Consider the following 13,263-nt stretch of genomic DNA (forward strand, 5'->3'; position numbering starts at 1 on the left):
GCGTTACAAATATCATTACCAAACCCCCCAAAAAATGCACAAAAGCATCAATTAGCATATTTAGAAGGACATCTCTTCTCTCTTTAGTGGTTATTGAGTAATAAATTAATAATATCTCATTAAACATTTAGATATGAGACGAAAATCTTTTATTAGGTTTTCTTTCTATTTCATGACGATAAAATTGCGTGGTTTTTTCTTTTCTCTCTCCCACAAGCAAGTATCACACTAACACTCCGTGCAGCGTGAACTGGTTTAGGCTTAAGAGTTAAGACCAAGGCTCAATGTTACTTCCCTTGGAAGGACAAAATTAAAATTAAAATAAAATAAAACAAATAAAAAAAAAGCCCCTTTTTTCTCCTTCGTCTCCGCTGCATCTGAGAGAAAGAGAAAGAGAGAGAGAGAGAGAGAGAGAGGTATAATAGTGAACAACACAAACAATGGCGCGTGCGGGGGGGATAACGAACCCGGTGAACGTGGGGATCGCCGTGCAAGCGGATTGGGAGAACCGCGAGTTCATCTCCAACATCTCCCTCAACGTTCGCCGCCTCTTCGACTTCCTCCTCCACTTCGGTACCATTCCCCCCTCTCTCTCTCTGTGTTTGGTTCCAAAATCACGATCGATTTGAGCTGATCTGCTACTCAATTTGCGTTCGAGATTATTGGATCTGTTTTCGGGGATTGCAATCGATTGTTTCGATCCCCTTGTTCATAATTTTTGTTTTCTTTTCTGTTTTGTCATTTTGGTCATGAGTAGAAGTTTTTTTTTTTTTCTTTTGGATTTGTCCAAAATTGGACCTCAAATCATTGAGCCCATTATAGACCTCGCACTCAATCAAGTTTCTAGCAAAAAAACAAAACTAGGCAAAAAAAAGTGTTGGAAATCCACTCGATTCAGCGATCTGTGTGTAGTTAATTTTAGGGCTTTAATATAAACTCAAGATTATGATTTCGTCAGATCTAGGTGAATTTGCTGCGAGTTTGTTTGTATAATTTTGCTGATGATTCGCGTAATTTCGAACGTGCTGTGTTAACGCGAAAATGACTACTTCATAGATTGTAATTGTAATATCTTTTAAACGAACACTGATGTAATTAACGAGCGTGTTTAATTTGTTCCTTCTTCTCTATGTTGAAGATTATTTTGTTCATATTTTGTCAATCACTTTTCATCTTAAAATCATCGTTTCGTTGTGTAAGCAGTTTGATTATATAGCAGGTGTTAAAGAGACCATACTTTACGATAATTAGTCGAAGTTTAAGCTAAAATGATCTCATCTATGATCATTTTAGTATTCGCACTGTCATTTGTACGATACATTACCGCATCAAAAGAGCCGAGCTATATATATTGACGACAACTCAAACTTGAGCTACCAAGAATGAAGCTGAGGAAAATAGTGTGAATTTGGCGGTAATATGTGATGTCAAGCTCTAGATAATGCAGGAGAAATAGTTGCGTGTTTTTGCATGATGATTCTCACCAAACTCGTCCAAATAGTAGTTGTTACTGAACTAACTGTTTTGAAATGGTTGTGCAGAGGCCACGACAAAGAGCAAATTGGCGTCTCTAAACGAGAAGCTCGACGTCCTAGAGCGGCGGCTCGAGGTGCTCGAAGTCCAAGTGAGCAGCGCGACGACCAACCCCTCTGTTTTCACATAAGAAGCGTGTGTAAATGTCTTACTAGATCGTAGCGGAGTATATGGACATATTACTGTAATGCGCGATTTTCGTTCCCTGTATCTTTTACTTTGATCACTGATGATAACTGAGCTGTTGATGATGAGATGCTCATGTGGAGTTTATGAGTCCAGTACAACACTTGTTCATGTCTATCTTGTTGAGTTGGTAATGTTCTGAATTTAGTTCAGTGGCCAATTGTATTCTCTCTTGGTTTTTGCTATGCATGATTTTATTGCTTCAAAACCTTATGAAGTGACATCTTAGGCTATTATTGACCTATTGTCTCTAATTCAGAATAGGTACGATAAGTCTGTTGTTGCCGTAGCCAGGGGATTCAGCTATATTCTGAAATGTGACGGATTAAGTTGGTATCGAAGCCTAGAAATAGGTTGTCTGAACTTAAAAAATCCTAAATTTTTGGCAAATCGTAAGAATGTAAGATGTGAGAGACATAACTTATAGTGAAAATCGGCAATTGATTTATGTAAACTCTTCAGAGTGAGTTGAAGAGTGATCGAATAAGATGTGTTTTTTTTCTTCTGAATAATTATGTTGGCCGTAAATAACATAATATTTTTGAAGAAAAAGAGATGTTCTTTTTAATTTTCGCTTGATTGAGTCGAGTTGTGTGTTTACTGTGTGACTAGTGTGTGCTTTATTATTGGTGGGCGACGCTTTGTGCGTGCAAACTTTCCGTACATATGACAGAGGTGTAGCTCGGCAACCTATGGTCTATCTAATTTGGTAATGTGCTAACAAAAGCACTATTTTTATAATATAGAAAATAAAATTTAAAAGCACTTTCAATTTTTTCTTTTTTTATATTATAAAATTACGGGCTTTTTTTACATACGATCCTTTTCTAAAAAATTATTTTTTTAAATAATTCCAACAAACTTATAATTATAATTTTGATTCTATCTCCGTCACGTAGACGCCACGTAAGTACCAGGCGAGCAAGAGTGGGGGTGCTAGAATAAATTGAACATGATAATCTATTCACCGTTCTAAATACGTGAATGATTCACTGTGTCTAAAAAAAATATATGTATTACGAAAAAAAATATGTATTAAAAGGGAGGAATATAAGTATGGAACGTGGTGAATCATTTACCGAGCGTGTTCAACTTAATACCCCCCACCCAACTTGTGTGGTGATGTTACACCTGTGTGGCGCGAATAGGATCAAAATTATAATTATAAATTTGATTGAACTATTTATGAATAAATTTTTTTGAGGGGGCTAAATGCAAAAAAAATTTTAAAATTACCGTTGTAGTGTAATGGTAATTTTAAAGTATTGAAGGAGAAAAAATTATGTGCGCTTTTGAATATTTTGGATTTTTCAACAAAAGTTTTCTATAATTCAGGGTACGAAATTTCTATTCCGGGAAAAAAAATAAAATTTGCTGATCATCAAAGGATGAACCAAATCGACATCAGATCGTTGCGTACACGTTACTATTCCCGTATACTCTCATCCCTATTCCTGTATCTGTAGACCGCACACGTATCTTACTCGGTAGCGTTACGAAACGATCTACTACTAATATACTTTTCCTGGTGCAGGTTTTGTATTTTTTCGCTTGGTCACTAAAATCTCTAATTATTAAAAAAATTGTGGATTTTTTATGCAAATTGGCCAAATAAGTTATATACATTAACATTTAGGGACAAAAAAAGAGAAAGAAAGAAAAGATAATAGAGTGTTTAGTCCAGTAGTTGTTCAGAAATCAAGAGCTCGTTTCGGGGCAAAAGTGAAAAAAAAAAAATGTAAACTGCAAAATTGAGGAGACCAAGAACTAATTTGCAATTTCTGGATTCTACAGGGACTAGCATGAAATTTGGTATTCGAGATAGGTATCACTGTACTAGGGGTGGGGCGCACCCCGACCCAAATGCCAACCACATTTCCGAGCACTTTGTTTCTCCAACTCTCCCCCTCCTCCTCAATCACAAAAAAACTCGCCCCGATTTAATCGCCGAGTACAAACAAGGCCCTTCTTATTTATCTCCTCTCTCTCTATGTAATTGGGAAACCCTAAATTTCTCTCCCTCCCCTTTATATGCTCTCCGAGAGGTACTCTCGATCCTTTCTCATTCCCCTTTTTTTTCCTTTTTTTTTTTTCTAATTTTGATGCAGTAATTTTCGTTATATTCATCTCGAGGAATCGCAAATTTTGAAACGTGAATTTTTTTTTGTTTACTTAGTTGCTAGAATTTTTAAATTAATAGATTTTTTTTTCCAAAAAAGAAAATAATCAAATTCATGATTAGTAGTAGATCGGCAGAAATGATGTTAAAATCTATTAATTTATTCTCACAATGATTCTATTGAATTTTTTATTCAATCACTTATAACATATTCTTACTAGTATTGTAGCTACAGTTATTTGGATTATGAGGAATTAGCAACACATGATACATTCTCCTTCCTATAAAATTTCTCGGAAATTAATGACACTTAAAAAAGCAAATTTTATGTAGTATGATAAAATTTCGTTAATGATACTTCGAACGCGTTGGGTGTAAATTGTCTGTGGTTTTCTGAACCTCTTTGGTTACGGAACTTTACTTTTTGACGGTGTTTTAGGTATATCATTCGATATTATTCTAACTCGTACTTTGAAAATGAGGTTCTATTTCAGACAATGACAAGTCTTGTATCGAGCCACCGCCAGAATTTACCATTGCAAATTCACGAGAGTTTGATACGGACGAGATCGAATAAAGCACAGTGCGTCGGATGTTCAAATATAAAGTATCATGTGGGAGGATTCTTGTTTGCTAAAAGTCGACAACTCGTGAGTTTCCGTGGAAGGACAGAACGTCGAAGATTGGTCTGTGCTAGAGCTGTCAGTGATGATGCCGAATTGAACGATGATGAAGATGAAGGCCAAGAAAAAGGAAGCGAAAAAGAAGAGGTATTTCATTTAGAGGTCTCAATGATATCTTGTAGTGCTTATTAGCTCTAGTATTTGTTTTATGGGCTGTCGACATTAACTGATTGGTAAAGATGAATCAGTTGCATCTTATATGCTTGAGTATTGATAAATGTACATAAAAAATAGCACTTAACATGATGCTCCATCTTTTGTAGATGAATCTTGGGTTATCCCGCGAAGACTTGGAGAGGATTGTTGGGACGGATGATTCAACCTTTAGCGGCATAGATCTTGCAACTCTTATCAGGAAAAAGTACGGTAGATCGTATGACGTCCAGCTTATAAAGAAGGTAGTTCCATTTTACTGACCCGGGGCTAAACCATAGGGTGGTGTACAATAATATTATATGTGCTATATACTGTGATTTTGTTGAACAATACATTTGGACACATTTCCAGTAAAAAGAATAGCACGAGTTGTGCTAAAGTTAACAACTGAGCAACAAGAAGTGTCAAGCTTGTGAATGGATGGTTAAGTGCGTAATGAAAACAAGAAGTATCGAACGAAATTGCGCCCAATTTTGCTACCTGTTTACCAATTTATCCTCATGTTTTTAGTTGAACGACACTGAAATATAGATTTTCCTATTAGGACGCTAACAAGTTTTTAATGCTTAATAATTAGTTAGTAGGCTGAAGACTCCTGTTCTTGATTTTCCATATTAGGAAGTCACAGAGCAATCCTTGAATCGAGTTTCTTTTACTCTTTACTCTTGCATGGTGTGAAAAAGGACTTCGAATGAAGCAGCTTTTTGCTAAATTTCGTAATATAAATTTGCAGAGTACGTTTATACCTTGGATATGAAAATAGTTTACGTTGTTCAAGTACACAATATGGCTGTCAAACTCAATATTGTCAAATTCTGATGTAGTTTCCCTTTCCGTTTTCTTTTTGTTGATACAGGAATTCCTGGGGAGAAGTCTTCTGGCAATGAATGTCATGTGGAAGTACATGGAGCAAGTAAATTGACTCGTTAAACAAATTAATTTTCTTAGTTATTCTCATACACCTGAACACCTTGAGTAATGATGATGATCGAACCAAAACTCTTATCAACTTTTACTGTTATTAATAATGCAAGTTATATCTATTATCTATGCTAGTAATTGTTATCATTTTGATACTTCGTTATTCGGAATGTGTCGTTTAGCTTGTTGGTTTCTCTTTTAGAGATCCTTCCCCTTGACTGAAGAGGAGTACCTCTTAAGGCTTGATGATGTGGCTAACATGCTGAAATGCTGGGGAGCTGTCTCGCATGTTAGAAATAGCCTAGCTAAGTTGAAGGAACGGCCTCGAATAGGAAAAGTATGTTTTTAATCTGCATTACCATATTTTTACCCCTCTGAAAATTTTGCTTCTTTAAATGCTACATTCATTATATGCTTTCATTTGCTCTATCGATAAGTTGCACCGCTAGTGGATATAGGTTAATATGCTACGACTAGAATACATTTACTCGCTGACTGATTCTACTTCATCCAAGATGTGATAACCAGTCGCAACTCCTCTTTCATAATCTAGAGAAGTTTTAGTACTCGGAACGGTGCATGAATAACTGTTCTATTATTTCTTTTAATTCTCCCACTCCTGCAAAAGAATATGCATGATAACTGTTGACTAAACATCATTTCGTACTCAATTTTGAGATACTAAATCTTATATCCTCCCCTTTGGGTGTTCAATTTGCCATTCTGGTCATGCGTATTTACAGTCATATGTATCTAGCATTTGTAATTATTTTGATAGATCAATGATTTGATGAAGTAGACTAGCAAATTTGTATTCCACTTATTCTATATTTCACAGGCAGTGAGCATTTTCATAGACATGGATGAGTCGGGCGGCCGTTCCAGCGAATGGATCTACAAATGACTGAAAAAGAAATTTTTGATTTGTGGTTCCATTCATCCTACCTCAGTAAGTTTCCTTTTCTTTTCTTTTCTCTCTTTTTTCTAGAGAATATCCTGCCTAAGGAACTTATACTTGGTGAGCTTTTCACCTGTCAAAAGCCCTCAGAGAGTCCGCTTCTCATAAAGTGCTTGAATCAAGCAAGAAGTTTAACTCTCAATAGTGAAATATTATAGTTATTTGTCGAGCCTCCGAAAAGAATCTTACATATCATTTTATTACAGCTGGTGGGTATGTAAATGGGGAAACCTTTTCATTGATTTGTAACAATTGCATGCTTTATATAAATCTTACACATCATTTTTCCTTATAGTGTTAGATAGCCTTCAATACCAAGCGGACCCTAAATCAATGGAATTTTGGCAATTTACTAGTTTTTAAGGTGACTATAATATCAGTCCAACTGAATAGAACTAAACTACTCTATTTATGGTCTATAAGTTTAATGGACCAATCAAATGATATATTAGCTTTCATAAGTTTAGAAAATTACTTTTCCTTTTCTATCTTTTCTTTCTAGAATTTTGAGAAAATTACTCTTCTTCTTCTATCTTTTCTTTCTAGAAATTTGAGTTTTCAAGAAAAGAAAAGATGAGAGCAAAAAGGTGATGTCGAAACTTGTTGTCATCGAGGTTGTATAGTATGCTGAAGGGATTTGGTGAAGCTTGAAGGGGAGAGAGCGGTTTACTGCGAAGTTCAATTCCATTGTCACTAACGATGGGTGACTGGTTTGAATAACGAACCCTCATATGTGGCTTTATTCTTTGATGTAGGCATGGACGGTGCCGCAGAAGATGAAAAGAGATTATCGGCCGTGGTGGGGGAGGCCGAGGAGGAGGTGGCGGTGGAGGACATGGTCGCTAGGGTGGAGGTAGCTGCGGGAATTGGGAAAGAAAAGGAAAAAACCGCCAAAAAGTGGGAGCTAATGATCGGCGTAGTCTACGAGTCATCTTTACACCCGCTTTTTAAATTTTAATAAGGGGATAACAAATCTAGTCCGGTGAAAATAGAATTAGCTGTAGACTAGATATACCACGTACGACATTGGTGAACCAAAAACAGTTGAGATTATAGTTATTTGTTACTTATTACCACCGTTAACTGTTTAAACCACCAATTACTTTAGACCGATTTGGACCGGACTAGATTTGTTATCCCCTTATTAAAATTTAAAAATTGGGTATAAAGATGACTCGTACTACGCGGATCATTAGCTCCCATTTTTTGGTTTGGCAGTAGGGGGAGTGTTTAAACTTGTCCTTTTTCCTTTTCTTTCCCTCCTACAACCCCGCAACTACCTCTGCCTCAACGACCATGTCCTCCACTTTCACCTCCTCCTCGGCCTCCCCACCGCGGCCGATGATCCCTTTTCATCTTCTGCTGCACCGTCCATACCTACATCAAAGAATGAAGCCACATATGAGGGTTCGTTATTCAAACCAGTCGCCCATCGTTAGTGACAATGGAATTGAACTTCGCAGTAAACCGCTCCGTTCCCTTCAAGCTTCGCCAAATCCTTTCAGCATACTATACGACCTCGATGATAACAAGTTTCGACATCGCCTTTTTGCTTTAATCCTTTCTTTTCTTGAACACTCAAATTTCTAGAAAAAAAAGATAGAAGAAGAAGAGTAATTTTCTCAAATTTCTAGAAAGAAAAGATAGAAGAAGAAGAGTTTTTCTCAAATTTCTAGAAAGCAAAGATAGANAGAAGAAGAGTAATTTTCTCAAATTTCTAGAAAGAAAAGATAGAAGAAGAAGAGTTTTTCTCAAATTTCTAGAAAGCAAAGATAGAAGAAGAAGAGTAGTTTTCTAAACTTATGAAAGCTAATATAGCATTTGATTGGTTCATTAAACTTATAGATCATAAATAGAGTAGTTTAGTTCTATTCAGTTGGACTGATGTTATAGTCACCTTAAAAACTAGTAAATTGTCAAAATTCCATTGATTGAAGGTCTGCTTGGTATTGAAGGCTATCTAACACTATCAGGAAAAATAGAACTGGAAAAACATATAGGTTTACACTTTCGGTTTCAGTGGAATCATCGAAAATATATTATAACCAACTGATTGTAATAAACACAAGGTAATATTACACACGCAAATAAATCGAATATTTTTTTTATCATACTCTCTCATTGCCATGAGGCAATCTCTCTTTAATCCCAAATAGAGCTATGACCAAATAAGTAGATCTATAAAATCTGATAAGAGTAATTAACTAATTAAGCTTCTTTATTATGAAGATTTAGTTTGAGTTGGGGGCTGGAGGAAATATACAGGAGATTGCAAAAAAGAAGCCTGAAGTAAAATTATCATCTATACAGGATTAACTTGTTTCCACAGCCCTGATTTACAATTTACACTACTCCAAGTGAAATAAGTACAGTTATTATGAAAAAGAAATTACAAACAGGAACTAATTTCAGAAGCTACAGTTACAGGTTGCATTACATAAAAATATGCACATGATTGTCATCTAAGCAAAAAACAAATTCGCAGGTTTGTTTACAAATGAATATTAAATATTAATTAGCAAAATAAAATGCATTTATTTCATTATCTAATTTCAGCAGTTCTATTCTATCTGTTGAACATCAGCATTCATACTCTGAAACCTTTACATATTGCTTTTTCTTCACTGTGGAGTGTGAATGTGCACGATATGTGTGGAGTGTGAATGTGCACGATATGTTTGTCTGATTTTACAGAATAATTAGGGATTAAACATCTGTATTTGATCAACTGTAATAACTACTATTTCTCTTCCATTGTTGTCCTGCAGAAGCTGCAACCTGAATGCACATTCTCTGGTTGCCTTTTTAGTTAAGCTAGACTATTTTTTCATTGAACCATACCTCAGTTCCACGAATTACAAGTTATACAATGCAGAACATGTCCTATAGGAAGAGATTTTTATCCTACATGCTCTAACTGTTGATTGCTTCTCTTAGTGAATGGCTTAAGGTGCATCCTCAATTGGACAGCGGAACATTCATTTATGTACATATATATATATTCATTACTCCAATTTTTTTTTTTTTTTTTGTAATTAAGTTCCTAATCTTTTGATTTCATTTCAATTCAATCCCAACTGTTAGATAGCTGTTAAAATTGACGGAAAATGCCACGTCAACACCACGTCAGCGCCACGGAGGCATCGTGTCATCGCCATAGTGGTGTTGTGTCAGCGGATTGCAAAAAAAAAAGGTTGGAGAATAAATTGAAAAACGGTGCAAAAGTTGAGTACCAATGGTGTAATTAACCCATTAAATTTATAAATTCAAAAAAATTTTTAATTTTGATTTTGGATTCAAATTTAAATTGGAATTCAAATTCCAATTTTGTATTTAATTTTAAATTTTAAATTTTAAATTCAAATTCATATTTGGAATTATAAATTCTAATTTAATTCAAACTTCAATTTGAAATTTCAAATTCAAAATGTGAATTTGAATTCGAAGTTTAAATTCAAATTTAGAATTGAAATCAAATCTTAAATTCAAATTTAAATTTTGAATTCAAATTTAAAATTTAAAATCAAAATTTTGAATATGATTTTAAATTTAAATTCAGATTTTAAATTTAAATTTTGGTTTCAAAACTTTCATTTTAAATATAAATTGAAATATCAAAATCAAATCAAAATTTTAAGTTTGAATTCAAAATTTAGAATCAATTAAAAATTTGAATTTAAAATTTTAATTTTAATTTTATTTTTGAATTCAAATTTAAAATTTTAATTTCTCGTTAGTTTAAAATTTTATAAAAAATGCGCAAAGTTTAGGGATCTAAATTAACATGCAAAAGGTTGCCAAATAGACGCTGATGTGGTGATTTCATTAATTTTAACAGTTTTTTTAATAGTTGGCGTAATTGTAATAAAATCAAGAGATTAGGGACTCAATTGCAAAAAAAAAAAACTAGGAATTTAAGTGAAAATTGGTGGGAAGGTTGAGGACTACCAGTGTAATTAATCCAAAAAAAACCAAACAAACAATTCAAAGTTTGCCGCTGCACGGTATTATTTCAAAATTACAAAAAGAGGGAAAACTTCAAATGTCCCGCTTCCTCATTATAGTATCATGCATTTTAAAATATATTACTTTAGTATTTTATAATTTCTTTTTTCTCTTCCGTCAGAGAGAAAAAAAAAAATCAGATAATGCCCTTATGGTTGATCGAGTGTTAACTTTAGTATCCTATGGATTACCGAATTTTTTCTTTAATATTTTGTGGCTTTAACCTTAACAAAAAAATTAATGGAGAAAATAATAATAAAAAGAGAAAAACAAAACTAGATAAGTAATATACTTTAAACCACAAAATGTTAAAATGAAAAAACACTACCGACTGTTTCTAGAACAAGTGGCAAAGGACTTGGTGGTTGATACCCGAGACCCAAGTTCGAATCCTAGTTGATTCACATTTTCAGCTAAGTTTAAGTGAAAATAATTCCAAAAAAAAAAAAATAATAATAATAAAATCTATTCGGCCTGGTGATATTAACTAAAGGACTCAAATCACCGGCCCAAAACTCTCCGATCGATATCTAAATATGAAGATTATTAACGTGTAACTTTAATAAGAGCTTAACTAGGGCGTCCGACTCCGGATGTACAACTCGTCCACTTTAGCGCATACGTAGTAATAGTTATTATGAAAAGCCACAGCCTCCTCATGTTGCATAGGCAGATGATATTTTGCGTCTGGGAGCGGGCATAAGATCTTCAGCAGCTGCACCATCTCATCAAATTTGTTATAAAATTGACCGAATAATCTGTTGTACAGCCAGCGGTCCATTCTGTAGTTTCCTATAGCAGTCCTCGCGCCGTCTGCCTCGCGAATGTACATCGTAAATCGCTTTTTTCGGATTCGGAAGACCCTCTTTCGGTGTCGCTTTACTGATCTTTCTTCCATAACTTCCTGTACCGAAGAACAACGTTGGAGGATTATTAGATGATAGGATAAAACTTCAGCGGAAAACTTCTTCATTAATTTTACCTCCATTATTAAATAATCTAGTAGGTAATTTTTAATAATAAAATCAAAAAAGATTTTTTTAAATACTAAAGTTTTAAAAAAAAATCAACAAAAGTGTTATGATAAAAACGAAAAAGGTCTAATTAATTCGTCGTTTGCAAAAATATCTAAGAGAAACGGAAAAACGAAAGAATAAAAATAAAGTACTTAAATATTAGGGAAAACTTCAAAAAACCCCCCGTGGTTTCGTAGTTTCTCACTTTGCCTTCCTGTGGCTTAAAATGTATCAATTTGCCCCCCTATGATTTTTTTTTCTCTTTTTCTTATCAATTTCATTATTTTTTTTTCTTAAATCAGTGATAAAGTTAAAATTAAAGAATACTAAAGTGAATATTTGATAAATCTAGACGGGTATCTGAAGTTTTTTGTATATAATTTAATAAAATATTAACAAAAAAGCTACCGAGAAGATAAAAACGAAACCACAGGGAGGCAATTTGATACATTTTAAATCATAGGGGGGCAAAGTGAGAAACTAAGAAACCACAGGAGAGTTTTTAAAGTTTTTTCTAAATATTATAATTATAATTTTTCAGCCACTAACATATATCCACGGATAAAGATGAAGCAAAAATTTTATTGATGGAATACAAAATATGTCTCTCTCAAAAAACAAAAGCACGCTTAATCTCACGGAACACACCCTGAAGCATAGGTATCTACGTAACGTGGGTGTATTATATATATATATATATATATAGCATCAGCTTAAAGAATCCAAACCTGAGAATAATTAGGAGATGGAATAGGACTCTAATTATTATTAAAGTAATTGACCAATTATAGATTGCCAAGTGGCCAATTTGTCTTCTCTAACAAACACTATAGTCCTGATCTACTACTTTATCTACTACACAAACTCTAAATCCTAATCTATATCCTGGGAGAATTAGGATATTACAAATTAAGCCTTTTCAATTTCGTTCCATAAAATTTTATGCCACGTCACAAATTGATTGGGGTCTAAAATAATTTGGGACATATATTTAACAAAAAGTGATACATAAAAAGATTCTTTGGAAGGATTCGGGAATCGGGATTAGGAGTGCCACGTCGGCATTGACCCCAAAAATCAACAAAATCGGTGATTTTGACTTGATTTTTCACTTGAATATATATATTTTATATATATATATATATTCAAGTAGATGTTGTTTGCTATATAACTATTACAAAGGAAAAAATTATTCATTCGATTGAACTTAGTTAGAGATGCAGAATTTGACAAAAATCACAATACAATTGAAAAAAATAATAACAATTTAGTAAACTAAAATAACTCAAATTAATGGCAATAAAACTGAGAGTCAAATGTTGAATTTTTCTATGAAATTGCTCGCTGATTGGAAGCCTTAATTTCAAATTTTATCCTAAATCGTTCTTTAAAAAAAAAAAAAAAGAGTAAAAGCTTATGTAAATACGAAGGAAAGAAATCAAATAGAAATAGAAATTATAAATAAATAAAAGGTGTATAAAAAAAAAAAAAAGTCTTACGTACTAGAATTGCTTCAACTTAAAGGGCTCTTCTTTCAATTTATTAAATTTTTTTTCTGCTCTGTTTACATATTTATAGGATGCCCATTTAAACTCATCTAATTTAGATGATTAATATTTATTTTTTCCGTTTTATCTCTTATAAAGTTAACTCCTAATCATGTCAGGATTTAGAAGAAATTTAAAT

At 33.6% G+C, this 13,263-nt stretch overlaps 2 protein-coding genes across 4 annotated transcripts; both read left to right on the forward strand.

Moving 5' to 3' along the window:
• LOC109727076 (protein BRICK1) lies at positions 222–1,904 on the forward strand. The gene is made up of 2 exons (XM_020256959.1): positions 222–573; positions 1,542–1,904. The coding sequence occupies exons 1-2, from the start codon at positions 441–443 to the stop codon at positions 1,661–1,663; spliced, it is 255 nt and encodes an 84-aa protein (XP_020112548.1). The 5' UTR covers positions 222–440; the 3' UTR covers positions 1,664–1,904.
• On the forward strand, positions 3,507–9,591 carry LOC109727321. 3 transcript variants are annotated; one of them, XM_020257390.1, is made up of 7 exons: positions 3,507–3,764; positions 4,333–4,608; positions 4,785–4,919; positions 5,534–5,590; positions 5,801–5,935; positions 6,437–6,547; positions 9,494–9,591. In XM_020257390.1, the coding sequence occupies exons 1-6, from the start codon at positions 3,522–3,524 to the stop codon at positions 6,500–6,502; spliced, it is 912 nt and encodes a 303-aa protein (XP_020112979.1). In that variant the 5' UTR covers positions 3,507–3,521; the 3' UTR covers positions 6,503–6,547; positions 9,494–9,591. The 3 variants fall into 3 exon arrangements, with proteins under 3 accessions (XP_020112979.1, XP_020112980.1, XP_020112981.1); XM_020257391.1 differs by lacking the exon at positions 9,494–9,591 and adding an exon at positions 9,325–9,463; XM_020257392.1 differs by lacking the exon at positions 5,801–5,935.

Source organism: Ananas comosus, linkage group 22 (assembly GCF_001540865.1).
Source record: "Ananas comosus cultivar F153 linkage group 22, ASM154086v1, whole genome shotgun sequence".
Lineage (NCBI taxonomy): Eukaryota > Viridiplantae > Streptophyta > Magnoliopsida > Poales > Bromeliaceae > Ananas > Ananas comosus.

What these genes read in the sequence shown, in the direction of transcription:
- LOC109727076 (XM_020256959.1), top strand. Translation starts at nt 441, where the DNA reads ATGGCGCGTGCGGGGGGGATAACGAACCCGGTGAACGTGGGGATCGCC. An exon ending in CGACTTCCTCCTCCACTTCG is followed by an intron (nt 574 to 1,541) that starts GTACCATTCCCC and finishes ATGGTTGTGCAG; the next exon opens with AGGCCACGACAAAGAGCAAA.
- LOC109727321 (XM_020257390.1), top strand. Translation starts at nt 3,522, where the DNA reads ATGAAATTTGGTATTCGAGATAGGTATCACTGTACTAGGGGTGGGGCG. An exon ending in CTTTATATGCTCTCCGAGAG is followed by an intron (nt 3,765 to 4,332) that starts GTACTCTCGATC and finishes GTTCTATTTCAG; the next exon opens with ACAATGACAAGTCTTGTATC. An exon ending in TGTGGAAGTACATGGAGCAA is followed by an intron (nt 5,591 to 5,800) that starts GTAAATTGACTC and finishes TTTCTCTTTTAG; the next exon opens with AGATCCTTCCCCTTGACTGA.